This window comes from Agelaius phoeniceus, chromosome 4 (genome assembly GCF_051311805.1).
Source record: "Agelaius phoeniceus isolate bAgePho1 chromosome 4, bAgePho1.hap1, whole genome shotgun sequence".
NCBI lineage: Eukaryota > Metazoa > Chordata > Aves > Passeriformes > Icteridae > Agelaius > Agelaius phoeniceus.
Window position 1 is genome coordinate 52,179,733 of NC_135268.1, and position 15,312 is coordinate 52,195,044.

Sequence of the window (15,312 nt, forward strand, 5' to 3'; positions counted from 1 at the left end):
CAAACAGCACTGGTGTTCACAGACAGGGGCTGGCAGCTCTGTACAGTCTACTCTTTCCAGTTTTAATTAATTTTCAGTTTTCTTTGCAGCAGTATATTAATCAGAATGTATTAAAGATACACACACAATAATGCAGCTTTACCATCACACTATTTACATGCCATCCACAAAATGTAGCAATTATTCATAGGAGACACAAAGACTTGCTGATGCCTTTTATCAGTACTCATCAAGAAGCTATATAAACACCAACTGAACTTCCAACCTTTTGTGCACTGGGTATGCAATATATCTCCTCCCAACACAGACTGGGAGAAAAACTTTAAACCTTTCTGTTAGCCTCTGAAATATGCAACAAACTTGGGAACAAAATCCAAGAACCTTGGATATTACTCCTTTGATGTCATCCACACATGCCATACAGAGGTTTTTACTCAGAATAGAAAATGAACTAGTGAGGAACAATGCTGTCTTCCTATTAAAAATCCCACAAATAACTTTCATCTGTTAGAACTCTAAACTATTCATTGCTTTATTCCAGCTATTAGCTAAATGATTACGTGAGTCTTTGTAGAAGCTGAAAGGGATAAATGAAATCCAGATAGCTCTGGCAGCAACAGGCAGGAGCATTTTACAGGTCATCCTCTCCTTCCAGCTTGAGGACACTGACATTGCTTAGGATGAATCATATATTATCTTAAGTGAAAACTCTCCTATGTCAGGAATAATCACAGAAATACATAGATGGAAGTTGTATGACCATTGCAACATCAAAAATTACTAAAATCTGCAATCCTAATGGGAGAGTAGTCTGGGATAGCTTAATTCTTTTGACAGCAATTACATGCAGAATACACGCAGGTGAACCATTGCACAAATCAGGTTTTGCAAGTGCAAGAAGCATTTGAAATATTTCAGACAAAGAAATCTTTGAAAATACAGTTTTACCTCTAGGCTTAAGAGAGAACCCTACCTTGTTGTGCTCCTAAAGTCAGAGGTGTTATTTTCATCTACAGGAGCCAGAAATTTTAAGAAATTTGGCACAGAAGAGGAAGAATGAAGCTTTTTCCTTAAGGCAGTACGGTAGGAGATGCTGAGAGTGCAGTTGGGAGAAGTATAGTTTAGAACAAAGAAGTATAAATCCACAGAATAAAAATAATACACATTCCTAAGTTTCAAACAAAAGGCAGCTAAATCCTGAAGGTCTGAATATCAAGGAAACCAAAGTCAGAACTAAAACTGCTAACAAAGCTCTACTTTGAGATACATATCTGTTTGGACAAACTAAAATGTTCCAATGTATATAAATGTACTTCCAGTAAAGTTATTATTCTTTGCTATATCACAAAATTTTTAGTGCATGTTTCAAATAAATTCCTTTAATCTAATAAGAAGGAATGACAACTTTATTACATTTTCTTAAATATGAGTTTCAATGACTGACTACGTTTGGGGGAAAAGGTTAGGAAAAGTTGACACTGATAATCACTGTGCTGGCAAATGAAAAATAAGACTTTGACAAAACCTATTTTGTAAAGAATTAACAGGGCTTCATTCAGACAAACCTGGAACTTTAAAGTTAAAAGCTAAGCCTTCTGACTGGTCATTTAGGATTGTGGCTCTATTTATGCAACAGACAGGAGTGCTAATCAAATTTCATCAACAGTCTTCTGGCCAACATAATTGTTTTAACAGAAATTCTTTTCATTTAAAATAATTATTTAATTGTCTTTTAAAATAACAAGTCTGAAACATACTCAGAAGAAGGTCAATAGAATGAAGTTAGAACAACTCAGATAATGAAAAGTTTTGGCATGGAGTGAAAATATAGAAAATTACTTGGCTGATGATACTAGAAGACCTTTTTTGAGACAAGTACAAAAAAATCACATGAGTAGGAGAAATTACTGCTGAAAAAGTAAGTTTAAGAAATAATTGTTTCTGATAAACCATAATGTTCTATCTGGCTGGCATTTAGCATTGTTTCCTGAAGATGTGAATGGAAGGGGGTGGGGGAGGGCAGAATATTCTGGGATGATCACTAGCATAACGTGAAGCAGGTTTTTAGTAGCTGGTATTGAGATAAAGAAGATAAGGCTGTAGGATGGTGTGCCCTGCAAACAGGGCTCACTTACAATTACATTGTAAATCCATTACAATTACATGGTAATTTCACTTACAGAATTGGGAAGCTTGACTGTATTGATTTAAACTTATTAACCCATTTGACATTCCTATCAATTTCCATTTTCAGTATTGCTGCTTAGATGTTCAGTATGGCATACCCTTAAGAGACAGGGTAAGGAAATGAGAAGTTGCAACTGTGTGTACAGAATCATTACCAAATCACTTGGAAAAAATTGCTTTGAGAATTTAACTTTCAAGATTCAAGTAAGTCTTATTAAATTGAAGAGTGAACTGAATTCTGTAGGCTCACATTTCCTGCCTTGGGCTACATCATACTTCTGAGGTAAAGCTGAATTAAGAGGTTCTAGTTGGTACTCAGCAAGTGCAACTGAAGAAACTGGTGAAGCAGTATCCTCAGTTGAGTATTTTCTTAGGTTTAGAAAAATCAGCACCTTGGGGAAACAGGAAACTTTCACACAAGAGAACAAAACCAAAAAATAAACAGCAACAGCGATAAAAATTGCTTGCCAATGGCCAGTGACTGTTGACAGTGCTTCTGAGGACATTTGGTCTCATTAGTCTTTTAAGCTGAAATACGCAGTTTTAGCACGAGGGGTTAAGAAAGAGTTTCACAGTTTATGAATTTTAGGGAGCCACTAAGTTTCAGGTTCTCAGGGAAACAAGTGTTAATGTCCTTTTTTTCAATACTCTCTCTATAGTTTAATTCTGAGAAAGAAGGCATGGAAAAGCATAACTTGATACTGCTGCAAGTAACCATGAATAATGATGGGTTGGGTTTTTGTTTGTTTGCTCTTGGGGTTTTGTTTTGTGAGGAGTGGGGATGGTGGTGGGGTTGTATGTGGTGGGTTTTTTTCCCATCAGCTCTCCATATTCCTGATGCTTCTTGCCCTATATAACTACTTGGTCAATTTGCCTTTAATGTCAGGCACAAAAGAACACTAGTATGTTTTTATGTTACCATGAATAAGGGACAGAACCAAATGCTTCAGGAAGGACAGACAGAGTGAGCTCTCAGGTTCTTGGCAACTTATCCCTCACACAATTTAAGGAGTGCTGCTGTCTGCTGCATAACAACAAACTGCTTTGGAACAATTGGTTCTAAAGAAAGAGCCAGTGCCTGAAAGAATTTGATTTATTAAAACAACAAATTATGTAAGCACCAGCTCTACATTCAGTGGTGGAGCAGTTAATGAGGTCCCTCTCCCATAAAAATCTACCACCTTTGGTCTATACCGAATTGTTTTAATTATTTGTGCTACCGAGTTTCATATTTACGACATAGGAAAACAAACCCTACCCCAAACTATTTGCAGGTACTAGCTCACCTTTTTTGTGCAAAATGGCCACTTGGTTCTCCACTTGAATTATGCCTTAGATATTTTAGAAAGTTGGGTGAAGAGGCCGAGGGATTAAGACGAGCTAGAGTAGGAGAACGTGCAAGTTGACCAGAGGAACTTTTAGATTTGCCGACAGATTCGTTCACACCATATAGTGCGGATTCCAACCAGAGCGATGGAGTTGAGGTAGCACAGAGAACAACACAGAAAGAAAGGAAAGGAGGGAAAAAAAAAATGAAATCCCTTCTCTAATCTTTGAAACAGAGCTGGCATATGTAAATGAGACATTTCCTATGTTTTTCACAGTTAATGCAGCAACTGTAAGAACATGAACTTTTTCTTAACCCAATCAGCAAAGTCCCAAATTCCTGTTTACAGGCTTCAGCAAGGCATTTCAGAATATGACCAATTATAACTCACCAAAAAATGGCACTAACATCCCCATTTCTTTTTCCTTGTATGTGCTTCCCCTTGATTTCAATGAGAAAGTCAGGCATATGATCAAGAGTTCCAATGAATGAAAAGTGAAATACAGAAGTATTTCAACAGTATTTGGAAAAAGCCAGATAGAAGGGAGGGAGAAAACTGCCATAAAGTTAAGAGGGGACTAGAGATGCAGAGGCAGGCCTTTGAAGGAGGACAGCTTGAAGAATATTATATTAAAGCAAGTAGTAGTTTGTTTTTGTCAGTAAAATCTAGATAGGCTCATTGAAAAGCTAGACAGGAGCCCCACCTCTACCAATAACTAGGCACTTTAAGTCACTTTTGTGTGCTATTTCAAAGCTACATATGAAATCACCAACTAGTAAGGTTTTCAGGATCACAGAGGCTACTGGATTTTTCTCTGTAAATAGAAAACAAGAAGTAGCATTTATTTATACTGTTCACAGATCAAAACAACAAAAATGATTGCTTGGACAAATATAACTGAATCAAGTAGTTTGTGACATATACTGTGGAACTACACATCTCATGTCTTCTTTCCCCTGTGAAGCACAGAGGGCTAAAGGTGCTTTTAAAAAGAATACCTACAAACCTCCAAGGAGTGACACACTGCATCTCTTATCCATTAAGAGGACATACCTGGTATGCAATTATCATCCCCAAATATGCCCTCAACAAACAAAATCATAGCCTGCTCTTAATAAGGCTTACTTTCTTTTGTGAGGAGTCTCTGTGCTCACTGAGTGATACCTCATAAGTTTCCTCTGAGGAACAGATGGTGATGATTCGACAGGCCCCAGAGACTCCTGGCTCTCTGTTGGTAAATGACTGAGTGTGTTTGCTCGCCTCCGAAAGCTCTGCTGGGGCAATGGAGCAGACTGCTCCAGAGAGAAATCCTCTGTGTTGCTGCAGAGATCATCCAGTGATCCACTGGTCTTGACAGCATTTTCTGCAGGAAGTGTAGGAAGTCTCTCTTTCTCCTTTTCACACAATGGTGGCTCCTAGCAGTAGAAGAAATAAGGTTATCAATATGTGGTTTAGAATCCATCTAGGATTGCAGTACCGTGTCATTATTCACATCCCACAGAGATCTGCTTCAAAACCACATTTTTATCAAGCTAGGTCCAAGAAAGATGTTTGATGTTTTATGTCCTTGTTATTCATCACTTCAACCAACAAAGCAGAGTTTTTATTTTGCAGAGAAAATTTTTTAGTAATTTTGAGACTAATTGTATTTTATACTATGTTGAATACAACTCAAAAGAAACAAGGTCAGAACAAAATGGTGACATTTGGCTAACAGTGAAAAGGGTGGCATTGCAGAATGCTGTATCTTTAGCAACCCAATCTAACCATATAATAGTCCTCTTGTCTACCTGCAGATTCACACAAAGAACTTAAGCCTATGACTAAGTGCCTCTTTCAATCCCAAGCCATGCATTTTCTTTATTCTTCACCTTGTATGTTTCCTGCAGAATCAGCCATTCTTTCAAAAACATAAGCAGAAAGAGCAGACTCTTGTTTACACGGCGTCAGGAGTCTGCAGGTGAGCAGGCATTTACAGCAGAATCAATAGCTGTATATCTAAGCCTGCAGAGTGCTATGCTGCCTCCAGGGAAGAAGACTGGCTCCTTCCATGCTGTTTGTTTGCATTGTTTTATATAGACTAAAAGTTTTCTAACCACACAAACAGGGAAATTACCTTCTGTCTTAGTTTTAAGCTTCTTTTAATTCAGTCCTGCATTCATAGTCTGAACTTTCAGGATTACAACCAGTCATATTAGGAACAGCAGCATGGTCATTATAGCACTTGTTTTGCTGCACACTGTTGTAAAATTCAGATGATGTTATATAATGTTCTATTTCACATATACTCACATATTCATACAAAATATATGTTATATACAGTACAAGGCAGTTCTAATTCAATAGCACTTCTCTGGTTTATAACACAGGGAATAGAATGAAAAGCTTGAAAGCAACTTGAAGCATTTCACATCTGACCATATTTCATACTTGCTTAGTTGTTTCAGGGAATATTTTTTGAAGTGTCTAAATATGTACGATTATCCCAGGCTTTACTTACTTTATTTGTGCTGCTTAAGGTACTGGACATAGAGGTGTCCAAATCCACAGAACCAGACCTGTCCAGTGGACCTCTGGCTTTACTGCCCTGTAGCAATAAAGCACATCAGCAGTTAAGATTATGATATATAGAGCACACCAAAGAGATTTGGGTATCACAGTTGAGATCTGTAATTTTCACAGACAGTATCTAATTTGATTTCCTGAAATGCCTAAAAATACCCTTTTTCCCTATGGGAAACAGAAGCTTCATTCAGGATAGTCTCTGTCAATGTGAAGGATCCTGTAGAATTAAGGAATTCTCATGGGCAATAATGTGCTTTCCATGATATGTACATAATCATATATTTCACATGTACTGGAACTACTGGTAAAGTACCTTCTGTATTAGGTACTTACCAAGATACAGAAAACTTAAAAGGATGTCTTTTACAAAGGACTAAACCCATGTAAATTTAACACACAGGAAAACATAATTTCTGGTATTACCATTCAGTGCCTACAAATCAGAAAGCATTAATATTTCTGTAGAATCTGTGAACAATATTTTTATATAATTTGTTTGAGTAATGTTGTTGTGTAACTAAGAAAAATATCTGATGAATTCTGATGTGCTAACACAATTATGGAACTTCCTAACCTTAAATCATATAATTTTTTAATGTTCTAGAGTTAAAGCTTGTGTTCTCTTTGAAGTTTTATTCCAGCTAAAATATAAAATGTTGTTGTTGTTCACAACAGTGACTATCTCTCTAGTTCAGCCAAACTTCTGGCTCCAGATCTGATCAAAATCAAGAGTTTGCATCAAAACAGCAATGGCAGTGAAAATGCAACCAGTGTACAGCTATGCTTACATAGGCAGCTTATACCAGTCAGGACAAACTGAAAAAAACTAGAACAGTACTACAGCTAATATAACAACACTAACATTATATTTCATATCCTGAGCACAGCTGCAGTAGGATTTTATAGGAGTGAATTCTAGAAATGCTGTCTGGGAAGTAACAAGAGGAGATACTCAAATATTCTTGTCACTGTGACTTTAATAACCATTGGGCTGAGGCCTGGAATGCTAACAAACAAGACTTTTCTACCAAATAAACAAAGCAATGACATTATGTTCAAAGACAATAAATATGAAGATACTTACACGTGATAAAATACTTTCAAAAGATTCTGTAAGAGACCTTTTTGCTTTGTTCTTTAACATGTCTAATCTGAATCTCGAAGCACTGCTGGACACTTCATTTACAGCATTCTCAGCAGGAGGTTGTGAAGCCTGCAAGTGTTAGAAACAGAAATGCAAAATACTCAACAGCATGGAGAAAATCTCAGTGAATGGTTTGAAGACTTCTATAACCCGTATCAATAATGTTTCCTGGTGTCCTCAGCTTGTCATGCATTTTTCTATAGTGATACTTGTACTGAAGTTTAACAAACTATCCTAAAATAAGGACAGGAAATCTCTTAAAGGAAACATGCTAGTGAACTAGCATGCTTCAGAAGAATTGCCATTTTAATACAGATTTACAGCTCTACTGACACATTTTCATTTACGCCAATGTAGAATTGTACAAATTATAAATGTTTAAGTGCAACAGATTCGAGATTTCTCGTGGATTGCCTTTTCTTTAACCAAGAAATGAATCAAGATCTCATCATTGACTCTCAACTTTCTCCATTATAGTCCATTTTTAGTGCTGGTGAATACCAATGCAGCAAACATAAAAACAATACTATGATACAAATATTACCATCCAAGCCCAATATCTGCAGTAAAAACCAGAGGTCAGTTTTCAGTGCTGTTTTGGGAGGTTCATCTTGAAGCTGACAGGCACCACAGCCCTCTCTACTTGTCCCTAAATTCAGAGATCTGAATGCTTAATCTGTGCAATTAGTACTGGGCAGGTGAATGACATATTATAACCATCACCAAATTGTCCTGCTTAGATGTAATTTTAAAACATCCTATTTCCAGTATGACAACTTTACAGGCTCCTGTATTTTCTTTTTACCTTCTATCCTGGTTATGCCACGCCAAAGTTAATTTTTGTAGTAATTGGGAAGGGGCATGGCCAGGACCTGAAGGATATTTTATACCATCTGTCATTGCTGGAGGTAGGAGTCTCTCTTGAGAGAGAAGGGGCTCCTTCCAGTCAAAAAAATGTGTCAGGAGGGAGCCTTCCAGTACTGTCAATTACTAGGGGATGGATTCTGTGTGAATAATTTCTTTTCTTGTACCCTCTGTGACTAGTATTGTTGCTATTACTGGTCATTTTCTTACCTCATTGCTGTTTCCAGTAAATTGTTCCTGTGATCTTTGCCTTTTGTGCCTCCAACTGTCCTCTCCATCCCACCACAGTAGGTGCCTGGCTTGGAGAGTCTTGGTGGGGGCACTGAATGGAGAGTACCATTCCTAAACCACTACAGCTTCCCTCATTTTATTCTCCAAGAGTAAATCAGATGCTGCTTGCTATTACATTCTTATGAAAAGACATTTATTTTCAAGTGTTTTTGCTAAACACTTGTACTAGTATCACATTTCATCTTTTTTCTCCACTCATTTATATATATTTTTTAAAAAAGGCAATGAAAAGCATGAAAGTGAATATGCAGAACAGAAGTGAACCGGACATCAGGGTGTCATGGGTTAATGATTACTGAGACAAATAACAGTATGTGTTCAAAGTTATCTGCTATTACAGAGGCCTGGAGATAAATGATCAGAGTAAATATAAGATGTTATGCTGAGACAAATGATAGATTATGGGGAAGGCAGTTCTCTTCTTAGAACACTGTCATCTTTACAAGTGTCATATTAACTAATTTGGTTTCAGGAACTGAGCAAACAGATTGAAGGAGGCCTTATAAATTTTCAAATAATTGAAGACATACTTCAATACTTCATACTTCATACCTAAAGATCTTATCTTGCTTTGTATATCCCTATTTCCAAGCTGTTTGTGACTATCTGCTAGCATTACACCAAACAAAAATATTTTAGGTATTATGACAGAGGACCTCAGGCAATGTTTCTTGCTCTTATCCCACAACTGAAATGCTTTTTTCTTAAAAGCATGTTTCTGGTGAGATGCCCAATACAATAAATCAGAGAGTGAAATATGCAATTTTCCTTCTGTTTACTCAGGAAGGTCAATAATTAGCTAGTAAGCCATAAAAGGAGAAGAGATTAACAAAGTGAAAATATAGTAAAGGAAGATTTGCTTCTACTTTCCTAATTTCTTCACAGGTCTAATAACTGTCCATGTATTTAGTTCCTTGTTTATATCACAAATGGCTGACAGCAATCATCACAGTGGAATTATCAACCAACAGTAGAGGGACAGTCATGACTTTTAAAAGGGTCTAAATAATTGGAACTGAAAGTTTCCAGCGAATGGATGGAATCCTTTTTTAAATACTAACCTCCTTGAGTTGTCTCAAGGTAGCTACTCACAAACCAAGGCATCCAAAACCACTAATCCCTTTGGAAAAACCTTAACTGTGCTGTATAAATAGCCAGTTAAACAGCACTGGCTATTTTATTCTCTGATAGAGAATAAAAGGTAGCTCATCTCTTTGGACATGGCTAAGAGTCTCTCCTGCTGTTTCTGCAGCAATCCTCATCATCTCAAGGCCCCTTCAAATGCTTGTTTGCACACAAGAAATGACTTTCAGTCCTGAGTAAATGTAATAGGCTTTATGACCAAATCCAATGTGTTGTCATTACTCTGACTCAACACTGACAGCAAGATGGTAAATGCCACAGATCAGGTGACAGCAATCACAAATTCATTATACATTCTCTCACGTATATTGAATTTTCTTGGCAGAGAGAATAAATAAACAATTTAGTAGTCTGCCTTGTTTGCACCCCTATCTCCTAGGCCTGAAATCAGACTGTACCAGGGACCTCAAAATTTGAGATATCTGTTTTGGTACATGACAATAGTTTATGAAGCATAAGCAAACCCAGTATTCACCACTGCTTACACATTGAAGTTTCAAATTGCAAGCGATGCAAATTTGCCTTTGGAAAGATATAAAAATTGAACGGAAATTTTTTTCCTGGCTTCTTGTGGAAAACCAGGGCACTGGGAATATTTCTCTGTCTGCTCTGGGGTGCCCTGACCCCCAGGGAAGCACTGACTTTGACCCTTATTTATGGAGAAAGTTTCCTAGACTTCAAGATAGACTAGAATCCACAAAAGTGTGAAATAGATTATAGAGAGTAGTGTAAGTATATCACTTGGTGAGAAATTTAGGTTTTGGGATTTTTAGTATGTTGTGGATGGAAGCAAGATGGAGGGCACAGGGTGTCATCCTGGGTTTCTTCTTCATGCTGCTTCTTCCTTCTTCTTCATGGGTTTGGATGGCATTTTGTAATTGGGCAGAAAAGTCCACATTGCAGGCTCTTTGGTATCAATTATTGGGTAAAAAGGGAAAATAATCTAGGTGTCAGTTCTTAATTGGATAGTTTAGTCTTAAAAGACCTTTTAACAAGAGATTGTTAGCCATTTTGTGCCTTCTAATGGAAAGCTGCCAAACTCACATTTGTGGGACTGTTTTACTGATAAGAAATAATAAACACCTGAGTCTGAACATGAACTAAATACTGCCTCAAGTGCCTTCAATCCAGACCCAGAGAAACCAATGACTGGTGCCACCACAGCTTCTCCTTACATGAACTAAAATTGACTGATTACTTACCTGTTTTGCTTCTCCAACATGAACATGGTCCTTCTGTTTTTCTTCATACATGTTTCTCAAAAGAGAGATAACCAGCTCATTCTCTTTTTGTTCATTTCGTGGTCTTAATTTCTGTAATTGAGAACACCACAAGCACAGTAATTATGCATTGTGTAACAGTTTGCAAATGTTTACACTCTTGTCACTGTAATAAATCATGAATGTAGGAACAAATTTAGTCTGTTAATGCTACTGCTCCAGTCCACCAGAGGACACCAGTGTTCCAGGCAAAGCACCAATACAGCCACAAAAACACTTGACCTCACTTCCTACACAACAGAATTTACACCTAAGACAGAAGTCAGCTGAACAGATATTGAACTGCCACAAGCAAATAAAGGCTTTAAAAATATTTTTGTTAATTTTCTTTTGATATAAAGAAAACTGAACCACTGTAGTTCTGAGTTTGTAGCACACATGGAGCACTGTCCTAGAGATAGGATTCACAACACTTCTAGAAATCCTTCACACTGGACATTTAGTTTTTGGGAAATGACATAGGTTTTTTATAAATTAGTGCACAAAGTGAACCTATTTATCTGTGCTGCATTTTATTTCGATCTCAATTATTGTAAGAGAAGATTTTAAAAAAATCTATTAAAGAATTTAATCCCAGAAACTTAACTTTTGAAAAACATATGCTGCCTTAAGCCTGTTGATATAATGCAGAGGATACAGTATGAATCAATGCCAAGGTAGCACATTAGAGTAATAAAAGTACCACAGGAAGACAGTTACCTAAAAATGTGAATCATGGTAACAATACATGGGTCTGCAAGAATGCAACATTCCAGGCTGTCCAACTGAAAAAGTTAGCTGAGAAAGATGGGCAGGAGATTTGTACTTTACCCTCAGTTTTACCAAGTTAATGGTTTGCAGATCCTCACCAGAAGCAATTAACAGTTTCCTGTGACTACTAGAAAGAAGCTTTAGACTGTGTGCAAAACACTAAAAGGCAACAGTGCTGCTAGCTACCCTATGCTAAGAAATTACTCAGCTCATGGAATTGGTTCCACAGAGTAACTTCCAAATTTGGTACTGAGTGATAAACTGCCACGTGGAAAAACACAAAGAGACTGAAATGACTCAGGAGAGGAAGGAAACATTACTTTTTAAAAAGTCTGACATTTCTTAATCTTCAACAGCGTTTCAATCCCAGTGACATTTCCTACAATCCACATCATCTATTTTTAATCCAGCTATGCTTTGCTCTGTCCTAAAATAGATTTAATTAAGAAGATAGAAAGTTTAACTTCTTTAGTTAGTTTGACAAGAATTAAGATCTAGGATAAACTTTAGGCAAGAAATTTTCTCATCTGGGAATATTACAGAAATTTGTTTTGGTCCAAGTAACAGTTTGAATGTCCTCACAGTACAAGCTATTGCCTTCACCCATAAAAAATGTGTTCAGGCTTACTCAATGAGAAGGCAACATCTCCATGGAAAGCAAGGAGTATTCGGGGAAGAAAAATTAGTAAAACAGTAATTTACATCAAAAACTAAGTTTTTAACAGCTCTAAAAAAACAACTGAAATTAAAGCACAAGCTGGCTAACAGTCTATTATGTAAAAAAATTAATGATTCACAAAAAATGAAAATGACTTCTGTGTTTTACACAGATGTTAGCAAAAAACACCAGCTGCTTTAAAATCTTGTAGGAAACAAAGCTTACCTGAACCTCTTCAAAAACAGAGGCCTGTTCCTGGTTATTTAGTGTGGTTAGATGCTTTTGTAGTTCCAGTTTAGTCTTAGAAGGGGGCAACCCTACCAAGAAGAACAAAAATGAACAAATTAGAGGGTCAAATTTTTCAGAATTAATCAATCACATAAATATGCTGACAATTTAAGCCAAAGCTTGTCAATTATTTGAGCTGACCCATTCCATGATTTCATAAGAGGGCATTAGAAAGAACTCTAGGTTAATTTAAAGCTACTACTAAACTCATGTCTTTAAAATGAGGGACATGAACTCTGCAATGAGGAGATTTACTGAGCACAGACCAGGATTATACTCTTAGCTGAAGACTACATTATCACACAAGATAAAATAAACCCACAATCTACTGCATTTTAGCAGACTCTTTTGTTGGTGTTTCATGCAGTGCTGCTTGGATATCGTTTATGGTATAAACAGAATTCCCTTTCATTTTCTCCAATTTCTATGTTGTGGGCCCTTCTGAAAACAAGGAAATTTATTGCTTGTTAGTGAAGGTCTTACTTTTCCTTTTGATGAAAACATTTATTGACAGTCTAAAGCAGACTACCCTTTCATTCAGATTATTTTTTCTGTTCTCTTCCTGGATTAAATTTGTTTCCTCTATTTTCTGTGGAAAAACAGCAAACCATCAACAGTATTGTGCACTTCAGTTTCTGATCATGGAATATCTCCTTCAGAAGCAGATGATACAATTAACAGGATGGCACAATTGAAGGCATTAAGGGACATTGGCCTTTAAAAAACTTCCCAAAAATCACAGCTAGCTGAAAACCAAAATAGAGTGGAAGTAGTTTTGGAAGTTGTCCAGTTTCATCAAATTCATCAAATTAGGCAGGTTTTGGTCCAACAAGCCACTGCCACGTGATCTGACAAGCTGCTGTTGCCCTTTATTCACCTCAAACATCACTTAAATGAACAAAATTTAACAGTGAAATTTGCTGAAACATAAAGAGATTTTTTATGACTTTAACATCTGTTCCTGGGCAACAACGACAATTCTAATTTCTGCATTTCCATGAAGGAGCAGACAAACACAGATATGAAAAGCATACTGTTCAGTTCCTGCTTAGTGATAGCATAATGCCAGTATCTAAGTGTACTCAATAGGACAGCAGGTCACAGCTCTTGCAGCATCTACCCTTCAGAGGTTCCTTATCTACAGGCTTCTGCCAAACAAGCTGCAAAACAAGCTGCAATTTGCTAATGTTTACACTTGGAAACAGTTTTTAAAAGTTCAACTAAAACACAATAAAGGAGCTTACCCCTTGTTAGAAAATTCTTCTTACTTTACAGAAAACCTGACACTACAGTCCTCTAAATAAAAGTACCTGGCTCTCAACTTTACACCCCAAGTCCCAAGGACATTTTAAGCATTAATTTCCTTAGGATTTTACATACTGTCCCCCAGTGAAACTGCCACAAAAAATATTCAACCAGAAAATTCTTTAAACCTCACCTTCTATCTTTTCACAGAGTTTATGCAAACTTTGCATAGGACACCCTTCACAGAGCTGGGGCTGTGCCTTGGAAGTCTGTTGCACAGCAGCCACAGTGAAAGCCTGTTTCAATGTCATCATGATTTCATCAACCTGAAAAGAACAGCATGTAGAAGAACAGAATTTCACTCTTCTACTGTTTTCCTTAACACAAACACAACAGTCTTTTAGAATAATATTGCCCTTTGCTTGGGAATGTGCTTATGACTAAAAACCTAAGCTGTTCATATGTTGGTTCGGTGCACAAACACACAAGTACAATAAAACTCATCATGAACTCATGCCTCTTCCAGACCACCCAATTTTATTACTGTGGTCTAATGAAAGATCCTACCCTCTATCTCAAACCCCTTTCTTGTCTATGATCAAAAAGCTTACTGCAGTTGTGATGCACTGGTCTTACTTAGAGCACAGGAATGTAGTCCTGACTTTCAGAACAGGTGCCCTAAGAGAAAACTCTCCCCAAAAAAGAAGCATAAGGTCTAACGTAGTTTGTGAAATGAAGATTTAGTGGAATTTAAAGAGGATTTTAACTTCTGCCCTCGAAACAAATGAAAAGGTCTCTTGCAGACTGCTATATTAGTTACATTTTTGTATTTCTGAGTGGAATAGGATTTGATGACATTCAGCAGAATCAGAGCATAGAGCAATAGAAGACAAATATTCTATTTGGCTATTCTTTTCTTTCACTTACCAGTGCTTCATCTGTACACTGAAACACATAGCAAACAAAGTGGAAGCCTCCATTTTCTGAAGACTCTCTGCAGATGAACCCAAAGTGATCCACATGTCTAATTCCCTAGGAAAGAAACAACAGCAATGAAACAATGAATACCCACTTTCAATGTTTTGTACCTGTATTTCTTTCAGGAAGAAAATAACAAAATAGCATTACATACACTTATTTCTCTTAGAGCTACATTAAAGACATCTGGCCATTAAAATTCTGTCCTGCTATAGAACCTAATACTTCATTAAACTTTAATTTCAATTAAGTCAGACATTGTTTTATTTTTCATTTTCTTTTTAATGGATGAATTATAAAAGACCCATACAGCAGACCCAGAGATTAATAAATTCTATTCAAAATGTATTTTACTCTGAAATTTTTAGAATATGTACCTGTATATTTAGTGATGAAAGTTATTATCATCAAATTAAAAAGAAAAAAAGTAATTTATGGAAAACAAAACCTACAAAACAAACAAAAAAAAAAAAACTCAGGCAGAGGACAGAGAAGCAAACTCTGTGGCACAAGGAACAGGGGTTAGGAGCGAATGAGGAGTCTCTGACACACACCTACCCACATGTACTACCTCTGCATTGCAGAGGACTG

General features: G+C 36.8%; 1 protein-coding gene across 10 annotated transcripts in view; it reads right to left on the reverse strand.

Moving 5' to 3' along the window:
• Positions 1–15,312, reverse strand: part of TBC1D1 (TBC1 domain family member 1) — a 100,999-nt gene that overhangs the window by 33,076 nt on the left and 52,611 nt on the right. For 5 of the 10 annotated variants that reach the window (XM_077177616.1, XM_077177615.1, XM_054633433.2 and 2 more), the window contains 9 exons: positions 14,671–14,775; positions 13,937–14,069; positions 12,436–12,527; positions 10,725–10,835; positions 7,165–7,293; positions 6,016–6,102; positions 4,641–4,930; positions 3,474–3,602; positions 974–1,093 (listed from right to left, as the gene is read on the reverse strand). In XM_077177616.1, coding sequence (XP_077033731.1) covers positions 974–1,093; positions 3,474–3,602; positions 4,641–4,930; positions 6,016–6,102; positions 7,165–7,293; positions 10,725–10,835; positions 12,436–12,527; positions 13,937–14,069; positions 14,671–14,775 — 1,196 coding nt within the window. Of the gene's footprint in view, positions 1–973; positions 1,094–3,473; positions 3,633–4,640; positions 4,931–6,015; positions 6,103–7,164; positions 7,294–10,724; positions 10,836–12,435; positions 12,528–13,936; positions 14,070–14,670; positions 14,776–15,312 lie in introns of all 10 variants that reach the window. The other 5 variants (XM_077177623.1, XM_077177617.1, XM_077177619.1 and 2 more) reach the window with 5 other exon arrangements.